At 32.1% G+C, this 13,021-nt stretch overlaps 1 protein-coding gene across 2 annotated transcripts; it reads right to left on the reverse strand.

Annotated features, from left to right (window-relative positions):
• Nucleotides 1-511: 511 nt before the first annotated feature.
• LOC130644355 (uncharacterized) lies at nucleotides 512-12,280 on the reverse strand. 2 transcript variants are annotated; one of them, XM_057449921.1, is made up of 3 exons: nucleotides 12,089-12,280; nucleotides 11,572-11,664; nucleotides 512-2,767 (listed from the first exon to the last, which is right to left on the reverse strand). In XM_057449921.1, the coding sequence occupies exon 3, from the start codon at nucleotides 2,573-2,575 to the stop codon at nucleotides 1,601-1,603; it is 975 nt and encodes a 324-aa protein (XP_057305904.1). In that variant the 5' UTR covers nucleotides 2,576-2,767; nucleotides 11,572-11,664; nucleotides 12,089-12,280; the 3' UTR covers nucleotides 512-1,600. The 2 variants fall into 2 exon arrangements, with proteins under 2 accessions (XP_057305904.1, XP_057305903.1); XM_057449920.1 differs by lacking the exon at nucleotides 12,089-12,280 and having other exon boundaries at nucleotides 11,572-11,749.
• Nucleotides 12,281-13,021: the final 741 nt, after the last annotated feature.

Below are 13,021 nucleotides of genomic sequence, written 5' to 3' on the forward strand. Positions count from 1 at the left end.
ATTTGGAAATATTAAAATTCGCTCACAGTGCAAAAAATTTACAGGATAAAGCGTGAAACAAAATTCACTTTCTTGTTACGAATTAACTCGAAAGTTTATAACGCAAAAAAATTTAAAAAAATGGAAAGATAAAACTAAAATACTGAAAACATGAATAAAAATGACTGCATAACATTTTCCAATATAATTACCAAGAAATTCAAAAATTAGTAAAAAAGTTAAAAGAATTCAGTTTTTTTCGTTTATGTCTTGTAAATAGTCCCTAAACAATATGTCATGGAAAGGAACAAACTTAGAAAATTAAAATGCCGGTGATTTCTGAACTGACAGAGCTATTAACACTTTAAATTCACTGCTTATGTTTTATAATTGCAAAGAAATACAAAATTTGCCGAGGGGATTTTGAACAATAAAAGCTCACGATGAGCAATTATCAATGCTAATTATTTTAAGGGAGAAAAAATATCTTACTAAAGTGCGAAAAAATTAGCAACCAAAATAATCACAAAAATTTTAGGTAAAACATTAAAATTCTGCATTTAAGAATTCGTATAAAATAATTACAATGCTATCAAGAACATTAAGGGAACATTATATAGTAGTAAAATTTTTTATCTTTTAAAATCAAACAACAAAATTCAATTCTAGATGTCAAACTAAAAATTCATTAGGTTTACTATAATATTATAGTTGTAATTTCCTTAAATAAAGGAGCTAAAGATTTACAAAAAATGAACTCCAACTCCCGTGAAGAGGATTAAACACATGGCCCCTGTTATAGTGTATTGTCTGTTACGAGATTTACTTTAAAACACCTGACCAAAGCAAACTTAGAAAAGACGACAATTAAAACGATATGCAAAAATCAATTAAATTTAACATTTACGTCAGGTTCTTTTGATAAAAAAACAACAATAATTTTTTTGCTTTTATTTTAGCACACATGGCTTTTCAATAGATGCAAACTAAATGAGACCCAAGTGGCGCTTTAATTTGTCTCGCATACTGAGTAAAATTTTAACGCAGGGGGTAATAAAAATTCAACACGTGAAAAAAACCCCTAATTCATCCCCTCCTCAGTTTAAAAAATAAATTTGTTATTTTGAAACAAAAAACTAAAAACAAATGAACAAATTGCTAATATTAAACATTAGTTGTTTTTTCGTAGCAGGAAGATGGCTAAACAAATACATCAGAAAAATGCAAATTTGTATTCTTTAAATACTCTTTGTGTGAAAAGCCGATTTTTTTCATCATACTTATAAGAAAAGTAATAATTTGTTTTTTGCGCGCGTATTTGAATTTAGTTTTTTATGATTTACTTTGTATATTCACAATAACATGCAAAATAAATAAAGCTTTCTAAGGTTTTTTCATTAAAGGAAAAACTAGCCAGTGATATTAAATTGAGAAAACAAATTTTTTATAGTTAAGTAAATACGGCGGCTTTTCACACACAAAAAATCATAAGTCGAGTTTTTTAGGAAAGTTGAACTTCACGATTCAGAAAATAACATCTTTTGCATACAAAACCAAAATGCACAGGCAATATATATATATATGTACAACAATAAAAATTAATTTGATAATTTTAACGTGTTTACATTCTTACCTTTCCATGCTGGTTGAATCGAGGTTGCGGCGGTAAGACTCCGGGAAAGGGAGGACGAAAACCTGGCAAGCGTTGGTGAGGAGGTAATTGGTTTCGCGGTGGCATATGAATGTTTTGAGCAGGGGGTTGTTGGCCCATAACTCCAGCACGTGTGTTTTGATTCAACGGGCAATACTTTATCGTATGAGAGCTGTCACCATTTGCTTTACAGATAGGACAGGTATAGGCTCGAAGGATTGGACATGCGGTACGCCCCTCAGTATCTTTTAACACATGACTGGTATAAACGCTCTCTGATTCGCCGTTATTACGACAAAAAACGCATACTTGAAGTGAAGTTGACGATCTTGGCGGGACTTGAGGAGTGTTTGAATGTACCAACGGTGGTTGAGGTTGAGGAGACTGTATTGGTGGGGAGGGGGGAGAAGGTGGTTGTGCAGGTGATGGAACTTTTTCGGGCATTCGGTTGTTGATTTGCTGTTGGTAAGCACCACTAATAATGTGATCTCTCATCGCTTTACTGAGCCTCATACTCGGCGGTGGAAGTTGTTGTTTGTTGAACGCAGGATCTGACATTGGAAATGAGTCAAAATTTCTTTCGCAGTTGTATTGCTGCTTGTCTATGGTGGGAGATAAAACCGCGGCAGAATCACTGGCATCGCTGCTCCAACTAACACGTCTTGCTCTTTGCAGTAAAGCTAAATTTTTGTGCGTATTGTATAACAAGGGATTATCTTCCGATATTTTAACATTGTTTAATAAATTTGATAAGCCAAAATAATCCTGAAACAAGGAAAAATCACTTGCATCTTTCGTAGGATAGTACGGGCTTCCAGATTCACTCGAGCTACTGTTTCTGCTGCTCCTTCCTCCACTTAAGTTAGACCACGTGTCTAGCTCATCATCAGATTCAAGTATGTTTCTCGGCATGAAGTTTTGTAGCATAACATCACTCAACGACATCTTTCTTTACAAATTCTTTTTTCAGCAACAAAAAACTTTCAGATTTCACGCGCTACACAGTTTCCATGCAACAACACGACAAATATAATAACACTGTTTGGCCGATCGTCTTTTTATGCAATAAAATCATCTCGACGTTTCGCGTTCCATTGTAACCATTGTATGTTAAAAACCGGGGGTAATAATAAGCCGCTAAAAATACATAAAATGATTAAGTTTATCACAATATCTACACCCTGATTTAGACACGTAACCGAGTCTACATGCAAATGAGAACAAATAAGCCATTGTTTGCGATTTTAAAGACATGTATCGAAACACCGGTCTATATTTAAATAGTGGCTTGGGATTAAAAGATGCTAAAATGTTCTTTTATTTTATATATCCCAGAAGCATCATCAGTAAACAAATTATTAAATTTGTATGAATGCTTATGTCAATCTTAGAAGCTTCAGACAGTTTTATTGCAAACCTACAGTAACATGAACAAAAACAACAACAAATAACTCCCGCTTTGCTGTACATTGTTTGTGTAGGTACATGGTAAGATAAAACTGAAAACTTAAGAGTGATAATATCTGATCAATACGTTACTACCAAATAAAATTAATAATTAAGTTTAGTGCGTAAAATGTGAGAGGGAGCGATTTCATGCTGCATTAAAATATCCACCCTGTTGGCACGTGCGCTTAATCTTTTAGGAATGATTCATAAAAACAAGCTAATTTTCATAATAACTTAACAGGTATCCTAATCACTAAAAAGGTTAAAATACCAGTTTTTAATTCCGGTACAAAGTTTGCAATTAACAACAAAAAACGGGCCAACCGTTTCAAACCACCACAACAACACAGGAATTTTTTCATCAAACTTTTGCATGTGTTACAAGAATTCGAAAAGTTGAAAATACATTAGCCTCAGGAACAACCGTGTTCGAATTAAAAATAGAAATAAAAACACCTTTGTTCAATAATTGATACATTGGTTTAAACCCCCCTTGATTGGCTGGTGCAAATAAGCACATTTCAAAATGTCTGAAAATAAATTAGCCCCAAAATAGCACTAGACAAGTCAGCTATCAAAACTTGAATTGTACCATATGTTTTCGATCTGAATACTGGTAATACACACAAAACGGAAAACATTTTTTTTTATTTCGAAAAACTAAGTTTTGAAACTCTGAACAAGAGTAAAAACACATTTTCTGTTCAGCGACGTTTTTGTATCAACTAATGCGATGCGTAATATGAGGTGGTGAGCAGACTCATTCAAGATGAAAAACGAAGAGAATTTCGTTGCAATTTACTGGGTTATTTATCATCTGTTGTACGCAATTTTTTTTCTGAAGTAGATGGTTGGAGAATTTATATACCTGTCCTAACACAATTCCAACGTAGAATTCAAATTAAGTGATGTTTACTTAAGCATCCTAGCTACATTCAGCAGTGATATAAAACAACTGGTGCCCGCTAACAGGGCGATCTTCGGGCGATCTTTGGCGCGCCGCACAGTTCTGAAGTGAAAAACCTGCGCCTGTCATTCATTTAATTCATCAAGCTCCGCCTTTTTATGACAATTAAAATCTGAAACTATTTTCGAATATTTGAATTTTAGATTTCTACCGAAACAACTAAAGTACACATACCTTGTAAACAGAACTGTATATTTTGTTTTGATTTTTAAAAATTCGACATTTGAGGCTAAAATATTTCATCCTACCAGTAATAAAAACTGTTAACAAATGGGATGACATGGTTGTATAAATAAGGAAAAGAAAATATCCAATATAAAAAAGAAGTAATGTATATGTACGTACAGTTACGCTACAGTATTAATTCTACATCTGCAATTCTCTCGACAGAAATGTTGTAATAAAGATTTTGGATCATTTTAATTATAGACACAAAAAAATTTGCTATCTGATTATCGAGACTCAGCAATATTTTCAAAATGTTATTAGCATTTCTGAAAATTAAATTTGATGATTTTTACAAAAAAATTCTTATAACTTTAAGTGCACACTTTTTGATAAGAATTAGGAAATCTGGTTTCAGCCTCCGGCGTCTCATCTTTAGCAAATATTTTCATCCAGAAATCGTTATTTTTATTTCTTTAATAATTTTAATCACTTTTTACACATTTTTTACTTTTTCGTGAAAAAAGAATGAGAACGAAGTACGTGTTTAAGCTTTGCATTGTAATTACTAGAAAAAATATATTGTGAAACTGTAATTACACGTTGGTTGGATGGCAGCTAATTTTTGTAGATATTATGAATAAAAGAGAAACTAATTATCAATAAACTCGTTTTAATATAGCCTAGTAAGCTAAGATTTCTTCGAGGATGTCAAAAGCCAGTTTCAATTGAACCAACAAACCAATTTTTCAGAGCAAACCACGAATTAAAAATAATCAATGAGCACAAAACCAGCGAGGTCACATCTTACCTTTTAAATGGTACCTAATTTTATTATGTTTGTTCAGGTGAATGGACTATTCGCGCTAATAACAATAAAGGTGAAAAGATTTCCGACAATGATCACGTGAGCAAAGAACAAAAGATAAAAAAGTGCGGTCAGTACTTTGACCGCAAAAATTCATTTTTAATCCAGCGTAATTTTTGCCACCGGTAGCAAGGGTATTTACGCTGGGTCTCTTGGCTAGTTCTCAAAAACATGTCCATCAAATTTCTAAGTTCTTGATTCGCGCTTGAATACTTTTTGTAATTTAGTTGAGCCATCGCGTTAGTTTTTTTTATGGTCATTCGCGTTAATTTCCTGGAATAAACATAACTATTATCCCAGTTCGGCCATTTGATTCAAAATTTCAAAGATTTATCCCTAGAACTTTTAAGAAAGCTTCATCATAGGTAGTATTGACTCCCTAATTTCAAAGATCTAGAAAGCGCATTGTCGTAAGCCAGGGAGACATTACTGCAAGTACGTATTTGAGAGTCGTTTAATTTTAAGGAGATCTATTAACGAGGTAGGGGTTACAAACTTAACGGAGAAAACTTAGTAAACAGGATCCAAAGTAAGCGCTTTTAATCTAGTTACTTAGAGGTTAAACTTGCGGAAATAACTGTTTAGTTATTTTCGTCAGGGTTAGGATTAGTCCTAATTGTAAATTTTCAAAGAAAAGAAATATTGATAGCTAATTTAAAAGAGCGAATCATTGATAAAACTGATAATGGCAAATATATAACATCAAATGCACAAAAGTTTAGTCCTTTATTTGCAGGGTTGAAAACTTGCGCAAGAACTTACCCAAATAATTTTGCTGCATGTCACGAACTCTTAAGAACAAAGTGAGTCTGAATTTCGCCTTAAAATGAAAACAATTATGGTTGTAAAGTCAAAGCCCTATGAGGGGTAGGTTGAGACTGGGGGATATATAGCCTCCCGCTCTTAACATTTGTAGACCGCAATTACAAGCATGCAGTACGTACAATTCTTTATCTCTTTGGGATCGGGGTTGATAAATAAGAACAAAATGGGATAAGGCTCGGAAATTAAAAACAGCCAGCATGAGAACAGATTTTACTGGATCTTTATTAAAGTCGAAGGCTGACATTTTGATAAAAATTAATAACTTATGAAGGTCCCATCTTACACTGATTCATTATGGCATATTCACAAGTAACATAACCTAAATCAGCAATTTTTAAGCAACACCGAGACTGAACGGAAACGCCTCCACCTTATATCGTGTTGCACTCATATGCGCACACCCTTTTTCTGCATTTTAATCAACGAAGTGTGTTCGAGCTTCAAACTTTGCACAAAGAGTATTCGTCTTGTAGCTAAAGTGTTCGTAGTGTACGTGTATAACATAGTACATATAGAGGTTAGTGTATAAGGCTTTGATTGTTATACAGCCAGTTTGTAAAGAAATTGTACAACCAGGTCTCCCTTATACAGCCAGTTTGTAAAGAAATTGTACAACCAGGTCTACGTTATACAGCATGTCCACTATGTTTGATTATGCGTCGTCACCTACTTTAAACGCCCTCACAGACTAGGCGGGAGAAGGCAACACAAAATTTTACCACCCATTTAAGTTTATTAACTCCGCCCTGTGTATTTTTTAATAGGGCGTAACGGAGCACAAGTATACACAATACGGACAAAATACACGCTTTATTCAAAAGAACTAGTAAAATCTGACCTGATGTAAGCTGTTCTTATTTATTTTACCTTCTTTAAGTCTGATTTGTCCTTTCTTATTAAGAACACAACTTTAGAATTCAGTCTCACCTGTTCTTATTTCGGTGATTTTAAATATCTTCTATACGTTTTCTATAAAAAGATGGAAGCTTTCGTTGCCCATACAAAAGTTATTTTGCAGTAGCAGAAAAACAAACGAATAGCTATACGCAGAAGAAAGTATCTACATCCTAGATTGTACTAAATTTTTATTAAATTTCGCAGTTGGATTGTTCTTAGTTTATAAACGTTGATTAGAGCCTAAACCTGTTCTCATTATGGAAAATCATGTTCTTATAAAATTGTTCTTATAAGAAAAGCTTGTAGCTAAGAGATGGGTGTAGCTACAAATATGAATAAAATTGTGAAAAAAAATCATAAATTTCACTTTACGAAGATAGTTGCTACATTAGAAAGACTAGCTCGTTCCAATCTGTCGATATCAATTTAAACCCGCCGTAGTATTCAGAAATAACAGAACAAAATGAACGCATGCTAACTCAGCAATTTTTTAACAAAAACATCGCGCATGCGCAAACTTATAATACATACAAATATAAATGACGGAGGATCGTTCCAGCAAATTGGTTGGAAGAAAAGAAATTATCATTAAATTCATGGCAAAACGAAAGACAAGTGACTAATTAATTTCTTCTTATTACGATATTGTGAAAAAAAGTGAAAACTTAGTAATTGAAATTCGCCCGACAAAAGCTTGACGATTAGACAGGATATTAATTTTCGATAAAACAATAAAAAAATAAATAAACGAGATTGTTATTATACTTCATTCACGACTTTACCGAGTTCCGCGCTCCCTTCCAACTTTGCAGACAAACAAACACTGCAATCACACGAATATTTATTTTGTCACCACAATAAATGTACAAAACTCGTGAACGTAGAAATTGATGGTATAAAGGTTAATCATATAAAAAGTATAATACTTTATCTTATTAGTACATAGAAAAGATGAAAAAAAATAATCAAAAGAATTTTGACAAGCATTTATGGATTTAAAAAAAGTTATTTTATACACGTTGTCAACGGAGAAAAAATGTAAAGAAAAACTTCTACTTGGCTAAAAGACATCACTTGGGGGAACAGGAGGGCTACTTACTAACATAACTTACTTTTTTGTCTGCAGATGCTTCACAAGTGAAACAAAAGCTGTACTACCATTCATACACTGAATAACAAACAAAAACTATACTTGAAAGGGAAAGAACTGCGCGCCTTGAATTACAAAACAAAGAAATCATAAAATATAAGTGCGTAAAGATAAAATAAAATACTCACAAACAAATAATTACTTTGACATTTGTTTGGTTAAACTAACAGTTAAAATGACGTCTGGATAATCAAGGTAAATAGGCGTATGGGAGTAACACGAAAGTTCAAAGCAAGTAAAATTTAGGCAACTTACTTCGTTCGTCTTCGATTGAGTAATATTTTTTTTTCTAATGTAGAAATAATTAATAATTACAATAACGAAAATGGAAGTAAGTTTGCGCATGCGCAAAAAGAATTTTAATTAATCTGACTGATAATATTGTCTCCATCTCCCTATGACATTTCTCATAGTGGGTGTGCTATGAGAGATTCAACAAGTCTTCTCAGGCGTATACTTTAAAGACGTAAATGTTCGTGCTCCATTTACATGAAACAATTTTTTAAAAGAGTTAATTTTTACATCCACCTGCTAAATCCTCGCAAAATACATAATTCTTTTTTTTTACATAAAAAAAACTATTCAACTATCCAACGCGCAGTACTCATGTAACAACCTCATCAAAACACGATTAAGTTTACAAAAACAAAAACTGTTGCTATGGGTTACACGTAGTCTGTTGGCTTTTCTTAAATCGTCGTATTTACTTTTGTAATTTCTCATTGAAGATAAAACATATATAACATAGGGAAATAAAAATAGATGACATGCAAAATGAAAAATTTTTTTGATATCTTTATATAAAATGAAATACGAAACTTCAACAGTCTCATTAAGATGATATAAAACACTTATGTAAAACACCGAAATGACACCACATCTATCAATGTGTAAAATGAGAAAATTTTCTACTTGAATCGAAACGCGTCAAGTGCAGCAAAGTCACTTAAATGACGTCACATATACACACATCACAAGTCATACGCAAACAGCAGGGAAGACAAACACAGAAATATTACAGAGTAAACAAAATAGTAATAGACGACCGACAAAGCGAAAGAAACTTCATCAATTGTGCGACACAATTGTGCGATAGTACAAACGAGTATAAAAACAGAAAAATTTATCTTTTAAAGTACACAGATTCTATTTACCGAACAAAAGGAATCAGGCAATGGTTTTATGGTTTATACCATAGTGATCCCAAATCAGAGGTTAATTTTTATGGTTTATACCATAGTGATCCCAAATCAGATGTTAATTTTTATGGTTTATACCATGCTGATTTCAAATCGAGGCATGTTGACGTCAGCAAAAAGTAGTAACCTTTAAGATTTTTGACCTAATCAAATAACCTGATATCCTAACTCCGCCGCGAACACTGACAAGTTTGCAGTACGTGTTCTACGTTTTTAATGCTTTTGGTTGCGATGAAATTCCATCCTTTAAACAAATGACAAAGGTCCTAGTACTAATTCCGCTTTGAACATTGACAAGTGAACTTTGACAACTGCGGAGTGCGTGTTACTTAGATAGAAACGGCGTTCTTAATTGCTTGCGGTTGCGATCTTTGAAATTTCGCCCTTTTCCCCAGTACATAATTTCCGGGATTGTAGATACTTTTTTCCTTTGATTTAAGGTAACGATTCTTCATATCTTACCTTAAAAATATATGACTCTCTAAATATATAACTTAGATACCAAGCTAAGAACTTTCTGAAAACTTGTTTAAAATTTTTAGCATCTCAAACCCTTACGTTATGTGGGCTACTTTAGGCTGCTGTGTTTTCAATATGCAAAATGTGTATTTAAGGTGTGGCCACAAGTGAAATTTTATCGTATTTATGTTTAAAGCCTTTTGCCACTAGCTGGAATATTCTAAAAAAAATGTTTGAGCATTTTGATTAGCTGACGGAGATTTAAGCCAATCAAAAGTAAAATTATTTCTACCCTTGTTGTATCATCAAAAATTTTGGATGATTCTGTACTACATAGAATATTTAGCCTGGTGAAGACAAGACATACAAGAAGCCCTGGGGGCTCTAAGAATTTCCGCGCGCTACCAAAATATTTGATGAAAACCTGCTAATTCGTTGTGTTATTGTGCCAAACATTCGAAGGGGCTTGGTGCATGAACCTCTGAAGATAAAGCCCATCAGTGACATTATATCTTACAACAAACGCAAACAAAACGAAACGTGTCATAATAAACTCACATTTTAAAAGAAATTGCTAACAAAAAATACAGCCTATCATTTATGGTTGAAAGTCTTGCGATTGAGACGTTTATGGTCTTAAACGGCATTAGTTGACAAAAAATCAAAATTTTGATGTAACCATCATTTTCAGCATACTTTTTTTATTAACTGTGTCAATTTTTGTCGAAAATAAAGCAGTTTTAATTTTTGGATAAATTTTGGCCTGAAATAAAATTTAGGTGACAAAAAATCAAACTTTTGTACCATCATCATTTTCAGCATACTTTATTTGTTAACCGTGCCAGATTTAGCCGAAAATGAAGTGGTTTTAATTTTTGGACCAATTTTGGTCTAAAATGGCATTTAGGTGACAAAAATCAAAATTTTGATGTCACCATTATGTTCAGCATACTTTTTTTGTTAACTTTGCCAATTTTTGTTGGAAATAAAGTAGTTTTAATTTTTGGACCAATTTTGGCCTAAAATGACATTTAGGTAACAAGAAATCAAAATTTTGATGTCACCATCATGTTCAGCATACTTTATTTGTTAACTGTTCCAAATTTTGTTGAAAATAAAGTAGTTCTAATTTTTGGACCAATTTTGGCCTAAAATGACATTTAGGTGACAAAACTCAAAATTAATATGCCACCATTATGTTCAGCATACTTTTTTTGTTAACTGTGCCAAATTTTGTCAAAAACAAATACCAATTTTGGCCTGAGGCGTCAATACTAGACTTCCCAGTAGTTAAGGAGCTTGGGTACGAAGTTTACATCTGTGACGGACCAACGTGAAATCCCAGGGTCGATTTTTTCTCAAAAAATGCTCCGAAAGAAAAAAACGACGGTTTTAAAGAATTTCCTACGCCTTTGGGCGCGGAAATTCAATAAGTGCCTAGTTAAAATAAAGTCTACTTTTAGTAAGTGTTAAGTTAAACAAAAACAAATAATTATTTACCAACTAGACAACTTTTATAAACAATTACGCTCATACTATGAAAAGAAACTACTTTCACCGTATTACGCACTGCTTCAGCAACCTAATTCCCAGTCTATTTTGCAAAATATGAAAATTATCAGTACGTATGGTGTTTTAGGTTAGAGTAATACAACTTGAGAGTTTGAGAACTAAGTTGTTTGTGCGAAAAACAAAAAAATGTTCCACCCAAAAAACAGATGATAAATTCTCTGATATGAAAGTTCTGAAAAATAATCTTCGTTCTAAACTTTTTGCGAGAAATGGGATGAAAAACTATTTTACAAATAAAAAAGAAAAAAAAGTCTTTACATATAACGAATAAAAATATAGAAACATAAAAAAACGCTGTTATTAAAAACAAAATTATGGATAGATACATGTAAAAATGAGAATTAAAAGCTGCATATTCAATCGACAAAAAGTAACAACAAAAAAACTTACCAATGATGCAAAAAAAATCGCTGTTCGTATACAAAACTTGAAAATATAAACTCGCTAACAATCGTTCTAGAAACAGGTGATAACTTTCTCAACCTATCAGAAAAAAAATCAAGAGATAATCTTTTAAAACAACACAAAAAGAATTGAGAGTGAAATCCATAAACATTTTTTTTTTTTTTTATGTTAAGCTTCTATACAGAAATTTTAGAGGATTAATTTCTTTGAAATCAGAGCTACTATATATAGTATTGCAATAAAATTACACGCCACTGCTATTTGCATCATTTTACTGAACATCAATCTATTAAATCCTGTCTTCTATTGAGCTAAAATGTAGCACTCGCATGTTATCAGCATAATTATCACGTTTTTCTACTAACTACCACATACTATTTAAAAGTAGTTTCAGAGTATAGCTTTTAGTTGACAATGATGCAACAAAAAAATTTGCATTAAATTGAAAGTAGCAATACGATAAATTTACATTTAAAAAAAATGGACAAAAATATTAACATACATTTTTAGGTTGCCATGGAAACAAAAACACGCTGTGCAAACATCCAGATGTGTATTTCACTATCACTTTCACACGCTTCATCTTCTCATTGTCGTAATTGTTCATAAACTTTCACATTTTTGCATAACAAGATGTACACAGAAACACACACAATGATGTAATCAATATTAGAGTTGATTTGTAATGTTGAACTTGCTGTGTACTCTCACCACTAAGAAATGCATGAGGGTTATTTATCACTTAACTGGAACAATATCTCTACAAATCTTTCCCAGAATAAAAGATGCTGATTTCTGTGATTTTTTAAGGATTCAATGATAAAATGAACTGCATTTAAAGCATGGATTTATATATTTATATATAACTAGTTTAATCAGTTGGAAGTCATTTGGTATTACATATTTGTGTGAACTATCTAGAGTTACACACATTACATGGAGGATATATTCGCTTACAAAAATATGCATATCGTTGCATTCAAATTTTATTTTTCTAAAAGAATTATAACAAGTATAAAATGCAAACTATGCGAACCTTATACGATCTTTTACAATGTTGAAATAAAAGTCAAAAAACAACGTAGATTAACGCTGAATTTGTTAGCTGTTTTTAGAATTTGATCTTATTTTGTACAAATAGTTATAACTTCAAAACAAAAAAAAAAGAATTACGACGGAGTTCAATCTTGACCTATATAGATCAAAAAAAAATAAATAAATAAAAATAAAAACCAGCACAGCTATAAGTTTATCTTAAAAATTTTCATAATTTTTCCATTCGGATTTAACTGACAGATTTTTTAGACTTTATGAACAACACAAATATTATTGAAAAATTACAACGATTAATATCATATTTTTCTTCAAAAAGCTTCATTCTCCAAATATTTTGATATCATATAAAATATCATTCCTTGGCTCTTCATGTCATCCT

Source organism: Hydractinia symbiolongicarpus, chromosome 5 (genome assembly GCF_029227915.1).
Source record: "Hydractinia symbiolongicarpus strain clone_291-10 chromosome 5, HSymV2.1, whole genome shotgun sequence".
Lineage (NCBI taxonomy): Eukaryota > Metazoa > Cnidaria > Hydrozoa > Anthoathecata > Hydractiniidae > Hydractinia > Hydractinia symbiolongicarpus.

Coding starts and splice junctions, on each gene's coding strand:
- LOC130644355 (XM_057449921.1), bottom strand. CDS start 2,575: ATGTCGTTGAGTGATGTTATGCTACAAAACTTCATGCCGAGAAACATA.